General features: G+C 38.1%; 1 protein-coding gene across 3 annotated transcripts in view; it reads right to left on the bottom strand.

Moving 5' to 3' along the window:
- The window catches only part of ATL1 (atlastin GTPase 1), a 96,258-nt gene extending 78,397 nt beyond the window's left edge, over window positions 1–17,861 (bottom strand). For all 3 annotated transcript variants that reach the window (XM_047767297.1, XM_047767298.1, XM_047767295.1), the window contains exon 1: window positions 17,692–17,861. In XM_047767297.1, the coding sequence (XP_047623253.1) occupies window positions 17,692–17,725 (34 nt within the window). In that variant the 5' untranslated portion in view covers window positions 17,726–17,861. The remainder of the gene's footprint in view (window positions 1–17,691) is intronic.
- Between the last annotated feature and the right edge of the window lie 1,253 nt (window positions 17,862–19,114).

Here is a 19,114-nt window from a genome sequence, read left to right as displayed (position 1 = left end):
AAGGCAAACAAAAATATTAATATTATTAATAATTAAAATTATTAATATTTTATTATTAATAAAAGAAAAGGTTTATGACCTTAGATTAGGTGATGATTTCTTAGATATGATGCCAAAAAAATGACCCATTGTTTTAGTCTCTTCAGGTGGCTATAACAAGTACCACAGACTGGGCTAGCTTATAAACAACAGAAATTTATTTATCACAGTTCTAGAGGCTGGAAGTCTGAGTTTGAGGTTAGTAGATGCAAATTATTGCATTTGGAGTGCGTAAGCAATGAGATCCTGCTGTATAGCACAGGGAACTCTGTCTAGTCACTCCTGATGGAACACGATGTAGGATAATATGAGAAAAAGAATGTATATGTATATGTGTGTATATATGTATGACTGGGTCACTTTGCTTGTACAGCAGAAATTGACAGAACACTGTAAATCAACTAGAATAGAATAAATAAAAATCTTTTAAAAAGTAAGGAAAATAACTAAATTTAAAATATTTTTAACTAATTAAAACAAATTTCCTTAACTAAGGAAAATATATGGATGGATATTTAACTGAATGTTTATTACACCTCAATTTTTAAACAATAAAGACATATTTACACATCATTATACAACCTGATACATCTAGTAATAAATCTAAATCATGTGCTGGTAAATATTTAATAACCAGTTCTTAGAGGTAGTAGGTATAGAAAAGTCTTCATTTGTAGTATCTGCCAATTTCTGTGATATAAATACCACCACTGTGGCCTATTTCAAACTACCAGTGTGACTCACTGGGTGTGGATCTGGGAGAAGATGCTCCTGACCAGCGCTCATGAGTTAGTATGAGCTGGCTCCAATGTACCACTGAAATCTAATGAAAGACAATTAAGATTTGTACAGAAAGATACAAGACATTACTGAATTAGGTATATACATGTTCTCAGATTAGAAGGCTCTCTATTATAAATGCGTCAATGCTCCCCCCAGACACTTAGGTTGGTTATAATACCAAATTCTCAGCAATCTTTCTAGTAAAAATTAGCAAGTTTATTTCTTTCTTGTATAAATCCTTTTTATGATGATTAACTAGCTCAAATGGAAAGGTGAAGAGCTGAGAACACAAAGAATCCTAAGGAAGAACAAAGTTGGGGGATTTACACTAAAAAACACAAACAGACGTTTAAAAGCTACGGTAATTAAGGCAGGGTGATAATGTCACAAAGACAGACAGGTACACAAATAGAAGACTAGAGAGTTCAGAAACAGACCCGCATATACACAATCATCTGACTTACAACAAGTTGCCTCTGCAGTAAATGATGAAAGGATGACCTTCAATAAATGATGCTAATTCAACTGGATATTCATATAGGAGAAAAAAAATGAACCTTCATCCCTAGCTCTCACCATAAATAGAAATCAATTGCAAATAAATCTTAGATCTAAATGTGAAATAGGAAAAGTAGACACAGGATATAAATAAGTAATTGACAATATCAAATGGTTCCATACATAGAAGATATTTACTCTTACATAAATAAAAAATGAAAATTATATTGATATACATTTTTAAATATCAAATTTACAAAGATCAGAAGTGTGATAATTCCTTTTATTAGTTGGGAGGGGAATGTGTATACTCAGGCACTGCAGGTAGGAATTTAAATGGATATAGCATCTTCAGGCAGCAATTAGCAAATAATAATCAAATATACATACTCTCTGACCCAACAATGCTATTTCAGAGAATTCATCCTGTAGACAGACTCATACACATGTAAAATACTGAAAACAATGTTAATGCCCATCAACCAAGGGCTGATTAATAAACCATAGGTCATTCACCTATGAAATCCAAGGTAGTTATAAAGAATGAGAGCTCATTTGAAAATAACTGCCAATATGTTATGAAAAAATAATTCAAGGTATAAAACAGTGTGTATAGTATTGTAGTGCTGGGAGAAAAAAGTATGTAGGAGATGTGTTTGGCATGTCTGAGGAACCCACAAGGAGCATGGCACAGACAGAGCAGGTTGGGAAGTTTATGAGGGGGCAGATATGCAAAGTATGACAAGTGAGAGAAAAGACATCAATGGATGTTTGTGCATTATTATCCTTTTCTAGTCTACCTTTATATAGTAGATATGGATGAGATATATAACTTTGAGGTTTTAGTTTATATGTTTAAGGGCATTGAAGAGTTACCAATAGGCTTAATGAAGAGGAAGGAGATTATACATTATGATGTAAGTATGCTATAAAACAAATACCTGAGTTGCAACTTTAAAATAATGAGATTCTTTATGGGAAGAAGTCTCATTACTACATAAGCAAATTACCATATTAAACATTCCTTTTTGGTATGGAAACTTTCTTTTTTGCTTTTTAGGGCCTCACCCATGGCATGTGGAAGATCCCAGGCTAGGGGTTGAATTGGAGCTGGAGCTGCCGGCCTGCCCCACAGCCACAGCAACACCAGATCTGAGCCGTGTCTGTGACTTACACCACAGCTCATGGCAACGTAGGATCCTTAACCCATTGAGCAAGGCCAGGGATTGTACCCACAACCTCATGGTTCCTAGTCAGATTTGTTTCCGTTGTGCTACCATGCGAAATCCCAGGAAACTTTTATGAATACAGAAATACTTTGTTATTAAGTAACAGAATGAAAAACAAAATAGAACAACTCTGTGGAATTGTTATAAATATTTAACCATTAGTTTATATCTCATCTAAAGATAAGAAAGGTTTCCTATCTGAAGCCTACTGTTACCATTAATCTATACATACATTTATGATAACATTTACATATAAAACTATTTAGATAAGCCACAACCCAATTGTCTGTTATCTGATAAATGTATCAACAAACTGTGGTATACTCATACAACGAAATATTATTCAGCAATAAAAAACGCAGAACCAAAACATGCTAAAATGTGGATCAACCTTGAAAACACAATGTTAAGTGAAAGAAGCCAATCACAAAGGACCATACACCTATATGAATCCATTTCCATGAAATGTTCACAATAGGCAAATCTATGGAGAAAGAAAGTGGATTAGTGGTTGCCTAGGATGGGGGAATAGGAGGGGATTAGGGGGTGATAGATAAGAGGTACAAATTTTCTTTTGAGGGTTAATGAAATACTCTAAAATTGTGTTGATGAGTGGTCAACTCTGAATACACTAAAAGCCACTGAATTTAATTATATGGTATATGAATTTTACCTAAATAAAGCTGTTAAAAAACGATTTATAAAAACTTCCATTTCTGTTTTTAAAAAAGGTCGAAATTGAAAACAAAGACTGGAGTTCCCATCGTGGTTCAGCAGTAATGAACCTGACCAGTATCCATGAGGATGAGGGTTTGACCCCTGGCCTCACTCAGTGGGTTAAAGGATCCTGCACTGCTGTGAGCTGTGGTGTAGGCTGCAGACACAGCTAGGATCCTGCATGGCTGTGGTGTAGGCTGACAGCTACAGCTCTGATTTGACCACTACCCTAGAAACTTCCATATGCTATGGGTGCGACCCTGAAATATCTTGAGAGCAGAGACCATCTCATTCATGTTTGCATTTCTTAAAAATTTGTAACAACAACCACCAAAAACGTGTAACAGGAGTTCCCGTCGTGGTGCAGTAGAAACAAATCTGAATAGGAACCATGAGGTTGTGGGTTCAATTCCTGGCCTTGCTCAGTGGATTAAGGATCCAGCGTTGCCGAGGAGGCTTGGATCTGGTGTTGCTGTGGCTCCAGCGTAGGCTAGCAGCTATAGATCCAATTTGACCCCTAGCCTGGAAAACCCCATATGCTGAGGGTACAGCCCTAAAGCGATAAAAGGCAAACAAACAAACAAACTTGTAACAGAAGTTTACAAAGTAGGTACTCAATAAATATTTACGTTAATTTAAAAGAAAATGATGGAAAAGTATTAGAATACAGTATAATTAAGAGCAAATTTTTTGGAGTTCCCATCGAGGCACAGTGATTAACGAATCCAACTAGGAACCATGAGGTTGCCGGTTCGATCCCTGGCCTTGCTCAGTGGGTTAAGGACCCAGCGTTACCGTGAGCTGTGGTGTAGGTCGCAGATGCGGCTCAGATATGGCGTTGCTGTGGCTCTGGTGTAGGCCGGTGGCTACAGCTCCGATTAGACCCCTAGCCTGGGAACCTCCGTATGCTGCAGGTGCGGCCCTAGAAAAGGCAAAATGACACCAAAAAAAAGAACAAATTTTTTGGCTTGACTCATAACTACATTTTATCTAAGCAATAAATATTATCCTTGTTCTAAAAGAATCCAAAAGTTCTTTGGAACGCACACCAGGTCTCTTTAGCACCAGATTTCTACCTTCTTAAATATGTTTTACTAACCTAAATTTAGTTTCAATTCCCAGAGCACTATGTAAATCTTCAAAAAGTACGAAACAGGTCAGAAGCAAATCAGATGGGAATTAACATTTTACTACAGATAATACAAATGTATAGCGCACAAGGAAAGAACTCAAAAATATATACCACCTCACCAATTTTTTTTTGTCTTTTTTTTTTGCTATTTCTTGGGCCGCTCCTGCGGCATATGGAGGTTCCCAGGCTAGGGGTCAAATCGGAGCTGTAGGCACTGGCCTACGCCAGAGCCACAGCAACGTGGGATCCGAGCCGCATCTGCAACCTACACCACAGCTCACGGCAACGCCAGATCGTTAACCCATTGCGCAAGGGCAGGGACCAAACCCGCAACCTCATGGTTCCTAGTCGGATTCGTTAACCACTGCGCCACGACGGGAACTCCCACCTCACCATTTTATATACTGAATCTTATACTCAGTAAAAGAGTCTGGAGGACTTTTCCATTCTATGTAGTATTTTAAATCACTGAAAGCTGGCCACTCAGCTACTGAATTAAGACATGTTGAAAACTTCAAAAATTTATATATGGAGAATAATCATTTTAATATACTAGAAATGCTGTACGTGCTGTATTTATTTCTGCGATTTTTTTTTTTTTTTTTTTTTTTTTTTTTTGGCCCTGCTCCCATAGGATGCAGAAGTTCTGGGGCCAGGGATCAAACCTGTGCCACAGCAAGCAACCCGAGCCACTGCAGTGACAATGCTAGGTCCTTAATCTACTGAGCCACTTGAGAACTCCTGTATTTCTTTCTTTCTTTTTCTTTTTCTTTTTTTTGTTGTTGTTGTTGCTGTTGTTGTCTTTTTGTCTTTTAGGGCTGCACTGGCAGCAAACGGCTAGGGGTTGAATCAGAGCTATAGCCGCTGGCCAGTGCCACAGTCACAGCAACGTGGGATCTGAGCCACGTCTGCTACCTATACCACAGCTCATGGCAACACTGGATCCTTAACCCACTAAGCGAGGCCAGGAATCCAACCTGCATCCTCATGGATGCTAGCTGGGTTGGTTAACCACTGAGCCACGGCAGGAACTCCTGTGTTTCTAATTTTAATTGTAAACTCTGTAAAAAAAAACAAACTATACTTCATCTCTCCAGAAAAAATTAAATCCCACAGATGACTAACTCTGAGTATATTAAAGCCATTATAGAGAAAAGACAGAGCACTCCAGAAAGTGTCTCCTGGCAACTGAAATTAAAAGGAAATATTATTTCTTCTTAAACTATTACATCTCTTTGTAACAGTAGAAGGTGAAGAATGGCAGAGAAAACATTTGAATGAGGAATTGAGGATGACTTCCAAAAACAAGCAAAAGGGAGTTTCTACAGAAAGGGAAAAATGAAGTTGGAAACAAAATCAAAATATTAACTCATAAAAATGAATTTTTGAGCAAGAGCAGAGTTGTAAGTTACAACGAGATGATTATACATAACAGATCTGAAAACACTGCCGTGTGGATTCTCAGATTGTTCTGCTGTTTAACAATACCCTTGAGGAAGAGGGTTAAAAGGAATTAGCAGGTCCTGCAACTTCAGAGCCTAGGAAGAAACAAGTAAATAATTTAACAGGCTATTTATATTGAATACAAAAGCATTCCATAAATTGTTAAGGGATGTCTCTAGAAAAACAATGCTATCATGATTAGGCCACTGTGTGCATAACTATATCAATGAATACACACACACACACACACACACACACACACACACACACATTTCATATATATTCATGTGCGTACATGAAAAGACCTCAATAGAATGATAAATAACTGATTAAAAAGAAGAAATACTAATGATTAATAGACACAGAGGGAAAAGCTCAGTCTTGCCAGTAATTAGAGAAATGCTAATTAAAGAAGATAAACTTTTTGGCTTTTTTTAACTTGCAAGGGTTAAAATATATATATATATATATACTCAGAAGGAGTTCCCATGTAACTCAGGCTAAGGATCTGGTGTTGTCACTGCAGTGGCTCAGGTTGCTGCCGTGGCATGGGTTCAATCCCTGGCCCGGGAAATTTCACATGCCATGGGTATGGCCCCCTCAAAAAAAAAAAAAAAATATATATATATATATTCAGAGTTGGAAACACTCAAAAACACTGAAAAATATACATACCCATTCCATTCTCAGAAATTCATCCTAAGGAAATTATCAGGACTGTGTTTATCTACCTAATAACACATATGTTTATCTACATAAAGGTCCATTATAGTTTTTTTTTTGCCTTTTGCCTTTTACCTTTTGCCTTTTCTGGGCCACTCCTGCAGCATATGGAGGGTCCCAGGCTAGGGGTCTAATCGGAGCTGTAGCTGCCGGCCTACTCCACAGCCACAGCAACGCCAGATCCAAGCCGTGTCTGCGACTTACACCACAGCTCATGGCAACACCAGATCTTTAACCCACTGAGAAAGGTCAGGGATTGAACCTGCAACCTCATGGTTTACAGTCGGATTCGTTAAGCACTGAGCCACGATGGGAACTCCCATTCTTTATACAACAACAAAAATCTGGAAACAATCTAAATCCCTAACTGTAGGGTATTATAAATAAATTATATCACAACTATATTATGCAAAACATGGAGCCATTAGAAAGCATGTTACAGAAAAATACCTAATCATGAGAAAATATGTTCATATATTTTAAGAAAAAAAGCAGATTGGGAAGTGTAATTCCCATCAAGGAAAACAAACAAATCCTCAAGCAGTTATAGTTAGTAAAAAAAAGTCAAATTTTAGAAGTATTTGGTTTCTAAGGAACTGTCTTATCCTTTAACTATCTTGGAGTCAGTGATTTTGAAAATGGGTAGTTACTCTTTCTGCTAAATATTATTACTGTCTATGTCATGCTCATGTCTATCCCCACCATTCTAAGCTCTTCTCTATATTCAGAAAACAAAAGTGTGAAAAATTACAATTCTTATAATCCCCTCTTAGTAGAGTTCTGGTTTAGATTTTGCCCATGAAAGGCACCCATGGCATTTGGAGGCGAGAGTGAAGAAGATACTGTCTTCTACCAGAGTGGACAGGTATGTAAGAAGATAGCACCTATGAGGCTTGTAGCACATGCCAAAGATACTGAACTGCAGACACTAGACAACATTTGGCCAGATGGTAAGGTACTTTTAAAAAGTATGTACCTGGACCTTTGGAGTGGATACAGAGTATAAGAATATTTAGTCCCTACGTGAATGCTTACCATTTACTGTGAAGGAGGATCTCAAAAACCAGATAGACAAAGTAACTGACTCATTTTGTGGCCATCAGTCAGCCTCCAACTCCAGCCACTCCTTCTCAGTAGGCCCATAAACTAAATCAGTAGAAGACATATGAAGCATCTATATTAATACCAGACAAAATAGACTTTGGGAAAAAAGCATTACCTAAGAGAAAGAGGCTCACTATATAAAAATAAAAGGCTTAATTCATCAGGAAGATATAATAAGATTTGTGGGCACCTAATGACTTAGCTCAAAGGTCCATAAACAAAGCTTAATGGAAGATGAAGGGAAAATTGACAAATCTACTGTCATGTTTTAAAACATCTCTCAGAATTTTAAAGTATCTATAAGATATCAGTATCTAGTGGATCAAACAGTGCAGAAATCAGTTACTGTCTGGAAGATATGGACAATACACTTAAAAAACAAGCTAATTAAACATATTTCACACTGCATAAAAATTAGTAAACTAAAAATGCTTTTCAACTTACATGGAATATTTATAAAAATTAAACATGCAGGAGGATATAAAACAAGTTTCAACAAAGTTCATACCAGGTATTCCATAAACCTGTACTAGCTACATGTGGCTGGTGGCCCAATATTGTAGCCACTAGCCACACATGGCTGTTTAAATTAAATTAAGTAAAATTAAAGTAAATGTTTGGTCCTCATTCACGCTGACCATACTTCAAATGCTCAAAAGACACATATGGCTAGAGGCTACCATATTGGACACTATAGATAGAGAACATTTTTATCACCACAGAAAGTGGCTGTTGTACAACATACACTCTGACTAGAATAAAATTAAGCATGAAATCAGTAATAAAAATATGATTTAGAAAAATCCATACTTTCTGTATATTAATAAAGAAATTTATTCTTTATATTAATAAAGGTAAAGAAAGAAATAATTGTGGACATTTACATACTTAAAACGGCTTGAGAATGAATCTACTGCATATCAACACATACAGGACACAGCAAAAACTAATATTAAGAGAAAAACCTATGGTCCATATATTAGAAATAGAGGACTAAGCTCAAAATAAATGAGCTCAGTATCTACTTTTTAGGTTAAAAAAAGAATATAGAATGAAACCAAAGAAAATACAAGAAGGAAATGATAAAGATGCACAGAAATTAAGTAAATATAAAAGAAACAAAAAAGGAGAGATTAACAATAAAAGATATAATAAGAAATGTACAAATTAACAAAATTAAGCAGAGAAAATAACCAAAAATTAAGAAAAATTTCATGCTGATTGGATGAAATGGAAAAATTCCAAGAAAAAATATAAATTACTTAAACTAACTCAAGAAGAGATAGCTTTAACTTTCTATAACCAATACAGAAGTTGAATTAATACTTCAAAATCTTACTATAAAGAGGATAGCATATCCAGATGCTTTAATAGACTGATTTTCCCAAACTGGATCATTCTTTTTTTGCTTTTTGAGGCCACACATGCGGCATATGCAAATTCCAAGGCTAGGGGTCAAATCAGAGCTACAGCTGCCAGCCACAGCTATAGCAACGTGGGATCTGAGCCACGTCTGTGATCTACACCACAGCTCTCAGCAACACCACATCCTCAACCCACTGAGTGAGGCCAGGGATCGAACCCGCATCCACATGGATACTAATCAGATTCATTTCCTCTGAGCCACAAATTAACTCTTTTTAAAAAAATTTTTTTTAAGCTGGATCATTCTAATCTCACATAAACACTTCAAAAAATCAAAAAGAAAAGAAAAAAATTTCTCCTACTCATTTTATAAAGTTAATACAACCTTGTTACCAAAATCAGACAAGGAAAGTATAAAAAAAGAAAATTAGTTATAAACATGCTTGGAAATGTCTTTAAAAGATTAGCAAATAGAGCAATGTATTTTAAAAGGTAATACAATATGCCTAGCCTGGGTTTACTCTAAGGGATGCACAATCACTTCAGCACAGAAGATCTTTAAATGTAGTTAAGCATATTTAAAAAATTAAAAAACCATATTGTTATTTCAATAATTATAGAAAAAACATTCATTATAATTCAGTATCTAGTGATACTTTAAAAAATATTATTTAGGAATAAAGGGGAACATTCTTAATCTGATTAAGCAGTCAAGTGAAAGACATAAAAGACTAAGATTAAAAAGGAATGAAGTAGTAACTATTGTAGGTGATAGGTTTCTTTACATAGAAAACCCTAAAAAATCAAAGGGCAATTAAGTAGAGTTAATGAAAGAGTTTAGCAAGGCTGCTAGCTATAAGATAAATATGTAAAAGTTGACTGCATTTTATATACTACTAACAGTCAACTATGTACCTACAACTGACACTTGAACAACACAGGTTTGAACTGTGCAGGATTACTTACACAGGTTTTGTTTTTGTTTTGCTTCTAACACACAATTGGCCCTCTGTATTAGTGGACTCTGCATTGTTGGATTCAACCAATTGTGGATCATATACTATGTTTATAATCTGATTTGTTGACTCTGCCTAAGCAGAAACCACAAACAGGAAGGGTGGACAATGGGACTTGAGCATCTGTGGATTGTGGCATCTGTGGAAAGTCCTAGAAACAATTCCCTGAAGATACTGAGGGATGACTGTTATAGGAAAAAAAAAATCATAACAACAAAAAATGTAAGGAACATAAGAATAAATATAACAAATGACAAGCGGGCCCTTCAATAAAAATTTAAACTATTGAAAGACAACAAGAAACAAGAGCTAAATAAATGAAGGAATATACCAATGTACATAGATAAGAATTTTTAATATAGCAAAAGCCTTGATTCTATCAAACTAATCTATAAATTGGATGCAATTTTATTTCATTTTTTAAAAGCCCACACCTGCAGAACATGGAAGTTCTCAGGCTAGGGGTTGAATCAGAGCTTCAGCTGCTGGCCTATGCCACAGCAACACCAGATCCAGGCCACTTCTTCCAGCTACACTGTAGCTCATGGTAATGCTGGATCCTTAACCCACTGAGTGGGGATAGGGATCAAAGCTGCATCCTCATGGATATTAGTCAGGTTTGCTACTTTTGAGCTACAATGGGAACTAATGATGCAATTTTAATTTTAAAAATCCTAACTGGGCTTTCCAAATAACTTGAAAACCTGATCCCAAAGTTTTATACAAAAGCAAAAAGCCAAGAATAAAGAACAACAACATCAAAACCATATAGGAAACAAATAGCAAAATGACAGAAGTAAATCTCTCCTTATCAGTAGTTACATTAAATGTAAATGGACTAAACTCTCCAATCAAAAGACAGAGAATAGGAGTTCCTATCGTGGCACAGCAGAAACCAATCCGACTAGGAACCATGAAGTTGTGGGTTAAGATTCCAGTGTTGCCGTGAGCTATGGTGTAGGTTGCAGAGGTGGCTCGGGTCTGGTGTTGCCTATGGCTGTGGCGTAGGCCTGCAGCTGTAGCTCCGATTAGACCCCTAGTCTGGGAACCAACATATGCCATGGGTGCAGCCCTAAAAAGCAAAAAAAAAAAAAAAAAAAAAAAAGACAGAGACTGGAATAATGGATTTAAAAAATGATCCATCTACATGTTGTCTATAAGAGATTCACTTTAGATCCAAAGACACAAATAGGTTGAAAGTGAAAGGATGGAAAAAGATATTCAATGCTAATGGTAAGCAAAAGAAAACAGGTTTAAAAGAAAAAAGAGGGGCATTATATATTAACAAAAGTTTCAATATAATAAGAAAAAAATTATAAACACTTATGCACCTAATAACAGGCCATCAAAATATGTGAAGTGATTAGAAAATGAAATGCAAATCAAAAATAATGAAATACCACCTCAGACCTATCAGGATGGCTACTAATTAAAAAAAAAAATCACAGACTTCCCATTGTGGCTCAGCGGAAACAAACCCAATGAGTATCCAGGAGGATGTGGGTTCAATCTCTGACCTTCCTCAATGGGTTAAAGGATCCGACATCACCATGAGCTGCAGTGTAAGTCATAGACGTGGCTTGGATTTGGAGTTGCTGTGGCTATGGCATAGGCTGGCAGCTGTAGGTCTGATTCAACCCCTAGCCTGGGAACTTTCGTATGCCGTGGGTATGGCCCTAAAATAAATAAATAAATAAACAAACAAACAAATAACAGAAAAGAACAAGTGTTAGTGAGACTGCAGAGGAACTACAACCCTTGTGCACTGTTAATGAGAATGTAGAATAGTATAGCCACTATGGAATATGGTATGGGAGTTCCTCAAAAATTAAAAGTGTAACTACTATATGACTCAGCAATTCTTCTTCTAGGTATATACCCAACAAATTGAAAGCAGGGTATCAAAGAGATATTTGTACACCCATGTGTATAAAGCATTATTTACAGATGCTAAAATGTGGCAGCAATACAAGTTTATTGACAGATGAAGATAAGCAAATTGTGGTGTATATAGTCAATGAAATGTTATTCAGTCTTAAACCGGAAGAAGATCCTGACATATGCTACAACATAGATGAAACTTGAGGAATTTATGCTAAGTGAAATAAGCCAGTAACAAAAAGATAAATATTGCATGATTCCACTTATATACCTACAGTACTCAACATCATAGAAGCAGAAAGTAGAACAGTGGTTGCCAGTGGTTGGTGGGAGGAGGAAATGGTGCTTTGCAAGATTAAAAGAATTCTGGAGCTGGATGATGATGATGATGATGATGGTTGTACAACAACATGGATGTACTTTGTGCCAATGAATTATACAATTTTTGAAAATATTTATAAGGAGACACTGCCACTAAGGAGAGGCACACAAGCAGTGTCAAAATACTGATAAAGTTCTATTTCTTCAGCTGGGAAGGGAGGATACAGGTGCTTATTACTATACTTTTAAAAACTGAACATCTATGTTTTATTTTTCTTTTGTATATATGTAAATATTTTTTCAGTATAATTTTTATGTAAAAGAAGAGCCTCCAAGTTAAAAAACAGCAGCTATTTTTTATGACTAAAGTATCTTACAGTAAATCATTTTCCTGATGATCACAGGTTACACTGACAGTCTACTCACTGGTTCTAAAGATAACAAAGGCTGCAGAGTTTGAAATGGAGCAAAGATAACCAGAAGTTATCAAGACAAAGTAAGTAGATATAAAGTATAAAAAAGATATATCTATATGAAAAAAGATGTAGAGAAGGCAAATTAAAGTAGAGTAATGTGGAGGGGTGAGTCTCTAGGAGAAGTACATGGATGACTTACTAGAAATTTTATTTTGCTTCAGGAGGAACAGATATACAGAAAGTAAGGCAAGTAAAAAGGGACAAACAGAATACAGCCAAGTGGAAAAGAAAGATCAAGAGGTAATTATACTGAAGATTATTTTTAATCTTTCCACAAGAAACAAAATAAAAATCTAAAAATTAATTTTCAACAAATTCCTATACTAATTGTGAAATTAAGACAGGGGCAGGAAAAGTTGACACTTTAGGGCAAATATTATTTTTCTAAGGCAATATTGGACTGACAGTTTCTGTTACATTGTAGAAAACTCAAATTCCCAAGTGGTATCCCAAGTTTTTAAGCAACTGTAATTAACAAAAACAAGTAATAAAAAGAGGTGCACTTCTGTTTTGTTTCTGGGAGTAGGTAAGCTCTAAGTCCAATATTGAAAGGCTGCTTTCTGGGCTACTGTTTCTGATATTCATCTGTCTCCTTTATTTTCTACACTAGCCTTCTTTTCTAGGTGATCGAGTTTGTAGAGCACTGTTTTCTTATACCACCTGAGACCTAGACAGGCTTTTTGTGGCACCTATTCACATCCTATATTTTAACTCCTTGTCCTTATCACATGGACGAAGTAAACAACCCTAAATTTAAATCCTCGATCTATAAGTTATCAAACCTCTGGGAAGTTATGCTCTCTGAGTCTCAGAATCATTTCATATTGAAATAAAGACAATAATGCCTACCTTTGAATAACTGCCTTTAAATGCAATTCATTCAGACTTCTAGGTCAGCGTAGATACAGACACAGGTGGTGGGATTCTCAGTTTTAGAAGCACAGACTTGCTTCTCATTGTAGTCGGGGTATGACTCTCAAATACCACCCCCAACTCTGGTGTCAGCAGAGATGCTCTTCTATTTTCTCACTTTCGTGGCCCCTATAGGACCTATTATGTCTCTGACCATCAGATAAAGATAATATCTGTTAATTGGTCCTACAGGATTCTTATGTGAATTTAGATCCCCTGTACAGATTTTGCAAATATCTCTCTTGCCCTTTTCTTGGAAATCCTACATTTTCCAATTCTGGATAATATATCTTTCCTCTCTGCCCTTTGATTTCTAAGTCATCTGAAAAAATATTTATTTAGTTCAATGATAAAGTCAGTTCACTGCCTTCTTTTCTAAGCTCTCACCTGAGTTTTTTTCTCATCAGAAACTTCTGCCTTCAATGAGGGCCTGTTTTCTCTATTAACTTCACACCATGCCCCATTATCTTACTAAAACATTCCACAGCATTACACTATAGAAAATAATTTAGAAGATAATTCTAGGTTCTAATCTCAGTCTCTTAACTTACTAAATACCACGTGACTTTCACCAAGTTATTTAACCTATCTGAGGTTCAGTTTTTTCATCTGCAAACAGGGAATATGTCCTGACAACTTAAGAGGCTAAAGATCAAATGCAATAACTCAGGCGAATGTGTCTTGAAAACTATAGTTGTACACAATGCAGTAAGTTATAAAATATCCATCAACAAAATACTGGTTATGATAAAAGAATCTGAAGTCAAAGTGCTGGAGTTGGAGTCCTCGCTCTATTATTTACCTTTTAATATGTAAAATGAGGATTATAATACCTATTTAACAGGATATTAGCTCAATGATATTAATTATTATTATTACATGCTAGGTATTATACATGATACTAGTAATAAAATGGAATCTAGATAGACATGGCTAACATCTTTGCCAAACACCTCTATATCCTACCCCATATGCTACATTTGCTAAGTCATTTATGTCATATATACTTTACAGCAAAGAAAAATCTGAATAGTAAAGCATTTCCATAGAGCATCAAAAGAAGACTCCACAATTCCACTATTTCTTTTCTGTGAAATTTCCAGTGAACATGTAGTGACTGTGGTACTTCTTTTCTTTTCTTTTTGTTTTTTTGTCTTTTTGTCTTTTTTGTTGTTGTTGCTGTTGTTGCTATTTCTTGGGCCGCTCCGGTGGCATATGGAGGTTCCCAGGCTAGGGGTCGAATCGGAGCTGTAGCCACCGGCCTACGCCAGAGCCTCAGCAACGCGGGATCCGAGCCGCGTCTGCAACCTACACCACAGCTCACAGCAACGCCGGATCATTAACCCACTGAGCAAGGGCAGGGACCGAACCCGCAACCTCATGGTTCCTAGTCGGATTCCTTAACCACTGCGCCACGACGGGAACTCCCTTTTTTTTTTTTTTTTTTGGTCTTTTTGTCTTTGTTGTTGTTGTTGTTGTTGTTGCTTCTTTTCTTTATTCATCATTTGACTCAAACCTTTTATAATGACTTCTGGGTAAACCATCTAGAATATGTTTCTATCGAATGTAAATAATCCAAGAGAGTGTTTTTCAGTAACATCCAAAGACAATCTACTTCTTAATCACCTAAAATGCTAATTAAAAGGCAGATTCCTAGGAGTTCCCACTGTGCCACAGTGGGAACAAGTCCAACTAGAAACCTTGAGGTTGCAGGTTTGATCCCTGGCCTTGCTCAGTGGGTTAAGGACCCAGTGTTTTGTGAGCTGTGGTGTAGGTCACAGATGAAGCTTGGATTTGGTGTTGCTGTGGCTACGGCGTAGGCCAGCAGCTGTAACTGCACTTGGACCCCTAGCTTGGGAACCTCCTTTAGTGCGGGTGTGGCACTAAAAACCAGAAAAAATAAAAATAAATTAAAGGTGGATTCTTAGATCTTATTTCAGACCTACTGATTCAAAAGCTCTGGCTAGAAGACATGAGACTGCATTTCTAGTAAGTTCCAAATGTGATTTTTATGTAAATCTGAGACCAACATCTCCAGGAAAGAAAAAAATCTCCACTACATAAGAAATTTGTAACAAAAGGAAATTTTGAAAATAATGATACAAAGCTTAATGAAGGAGAAAAATTTTAATCCTCAGAATAAATTTTCACATGCCTGTTTTTAACAGGGTTGAGTCAATGTACACAGAAATTAAAAACAAAAATGATTTGAACACACACACCTTAACTGTGAGTGTTTAAGAAATTCCTATTCTGGATGCCAAGGGAAAGGATGGAAAGGGGACACTGAAAACGTTTACACATATTTTAGAAGAGGCAAAGGAAACGGTGTTATTGCAATATTCACTCCTACGGAAAATGGGATTTGGTAATATCATAAAATCGAATGGCTGCAGTTCCTGTCTTGGCCCAGCAGAAATGAATCCGACTAGGAACCATGAGGTTGCAGGTTCGATCCCTGGCCTTGCTCAGTGGGTTAAGGGTCCGGAGTTGCCTTGAGCTGTGGTGTAGCTCACAGACACGGCTTGGATCTGGCATTGCTGTGACTATGGAATAGGCCAGCAGGAACAGCTCTGATTAGACCCCTAGCTTGGGTACCTCCATATGCCCCTGGTGCGGCACTAAAAGGACAAAAAGACAAAATAAATAAAATAAAATAAAATAGAACGTCTTTCTCTTAAATTCAAGACAACTAAAGACAGACCTCCCTGATCCAGCTCCTCACATCTACTGCAAACCTTGGATAGTCTCTCAAATGTAGATTTTGCCTACTTGGGAGTTAAGTTGGTCCTGTGACCAAACAGAGGCAAAGAAAAATATGATATTTTGATAAAAGACAACAAATTTTCATTAAAAATAACCAAAGTAACCAATAAAATTTAAATGTATACCTTTTACATAGCCAGTTATAGAAGGAATGTCACTGAGACACGGAAGAGAATCGATCAAGGAGCTCTGAAGTCGTAGTGGATATAAACTTTCCAAATAACAATTCGAAGATAATGAACAAAATGTTTCCCTACCCATTAGGCCACAATGGTCCGAGATCTCCTATGAAGCAGAAAATAAAATGCCCTAAGATGGCAGTGAATTTGGCACTATGACTAGAAGTCCGGTGAGCTCAAAGAGGAAAAAGACGCCCAACCTGCCCACACTAACCGTCCTCAACCAAGTCTGGAGCAGCGGAGCAGGCGGGGCTGCGATTTCTCCTGCATCACCGAGCTCTCAATTCTCCGCCTGCGTGAGCACCGCCCACCCACTCGCGGCGTGAACCCACTGGGCCTAGCCTCTCCTTCCCCCTCCCCTCGGCCTGGTGCTGAATCATGAGCCCAATATCTCCAAAAGGTAAAATCTAAGAACAATGCCACCCTTAGGGCTGGCCTGAATGGAGTGCCAGGTCGGGGTGGGGCAGAAGGCTGAAAACAACTTTGCTTCCCTTCTTTCCAAATTCCCCACCTAACCCCGAAATTAAAACAAGTACTGCAGCGCTAGGGAATTCCCAAGCGGGCGCCCCTTTTCCGGGGTTGTTTGGGTCTGCGACGCTCGGACCTGGGCCCAGCGTGCTCCGCCTCATTGTTCCAACACCGCCCGCCGCCCGCCAGGAGTCCGCGCCCTGCCAGGCCGGGCGAACTCGCAGCTGCTGAGGAAAAGGGCTGCGGATCTCCGACCCTCGCCCTTTTGGCCAAGTAACAACAGTCCCCTGCATACTCTTATCGCCCTCCTGCCCACCTATCCCTAAAGCGGAACCAACGAGTCCCACAGCGGTAACTGGGCGGGTGCTGTCCAAATGCTGGGAAGAGGAGGACTGGGGCGGGAGGTGGGGGGGGTGGGAGTGGGGGGTGGGAATCAGGAGTCTCCGGCCTGTGAGTAGCTGCAGCCCTCGCCCCATGGCGCGATGCTGGTTTCACAAGTACCGCTGGGCTATGGTTCCTCCTACCCGGCAGGGAGCAGCTCGGCTATGGCCATCTCCCAGCCCTGGATGCTGGTGCCGAACAGCCCTTAACCCTCCTTGGCTCTAAAGCAGGCTGCGGAAGTCACCGTATGCTACTCACCCCAACTGTTTCTGTCCTTGCGGCTCTTCGCCATGGTGGTCTGGGGACTGGTGGCGGCAAGGCGCTGTCACTGCGCTCGCTCTTCTCCCGGGCGTAGGTTCCTGGAGGTGGGAGGCTCTGTGCCCGCGCTGGGCGCAGTTCGCACAGGCTCTGAGGATGTTGCTGTGCCGCTGGTGCGAAGGAGTGGGGAGAAGGGAGGAGAAAGCGGATGAACCAAGCTCAGCATCACAAGCCCTAGTTCACACAAATACCAGCGTCACACCCTCCCTACCTCTGCCCACCCCCAGGGCCTGAAGACAGTGACAGACGATGTACTGCAACATTTTCAATGGAAAACACATAGAAATAAACAGCACCCCTTTACACACTCTCAAAGAACTTAACAGTATTACACTGTCAGAAATACACAAACCAATATACTGCATAATACTGGATGTTCAGATACCTGTTTCTTAGAACAGTTACATATTAGTACAAACATGCTGGCAATATTTAGACAAAGAAGTTAAAATAATCTGCATTTATCTACAAGGGCACAATTTTCTCCCTAATTTAAAAGCAAGTCTATTTAATAAAGAGGGTATCATGTATTTTTGCACATGTATCCTGAACAGGCCCGTCCTTTCAATTTAGGATAGCCAGTTTAAATTAAGAACAGATGAACAAAAGCTGGAGATTCATCATAATCTCTAACTCCATGTTTAGTAGGCAAAATTTCCCACAAGATTTGCAGGAATATAGCCTGGAGTCATACTGGCAAATATTCTAAGTAAAGTCATACTACACAGTTTGGAAGAGTGTTGGCAATAACAAAGGTTGTAGACAATTTCGAATAGTAAACCAAAAGGCAATAAATATTTTGAAAAACATTCTCAATCTCATATTTTACTGGTTTCTTGCTCTTTACCTATAATTTTTAGTGTCCTAGAAACCCTGTCCCTTCACACTACTGGATTCTCAAGATACCATTATCCCATTCCTCACATCCTCATACAGTTTTCTCCTGCATTTGGTTGTTGCCCACACACTCTACACAGATCATTTCTGCCTAGGAGATTACTGCTAGGCTCTTAATTACCATATTCTTGGTCTCTGTTTATTCCTCATCATAAGCAACTCTTCACTCCCTGTTCCCTCAATGTAATTTATTATGATGGCTTCAGACAGGACTTCCATGCTGTTGATTCCCAAATCTATTCTTCTAGTTGTAAGCTCTCTTAAGGAGAGAAAAATCATCATTCCAGAGCTGGATTCAAAACTGCCCGAGGTCATCTTCACTTTGTTTTCCTACTGGCACTTCTCTCACTCATCACTGCCAAATTCAATGCATTCAATATTTCAGTTAATGGTACTATGACCTCAGAACACTGTAAACCAGGTTTACATTACGGTTTTAAAGAGGGGACTGTGTTCAATAGAGCTG

This window comes from Phacochoerus africanus, chromosome 2 (assembly GCF_016906955.1).
Source record: "Phacochoerus africanus isolate WHEZ1 chromosome 2, ROS_Pafr_v1, whole genome shotgun sequence".
Lineage (NCBI taxonomy): Eukaryota > Metazoa > Chordata > Mammalia > Artiodactyla > Suidae > Phacochoerus > Phacochoerus africanus.
The sequence above is the reverse complement of the archived record's forward strand: the minus strand, read 5'-3'. Positions and strand labels throughout refer to the sequence as shown.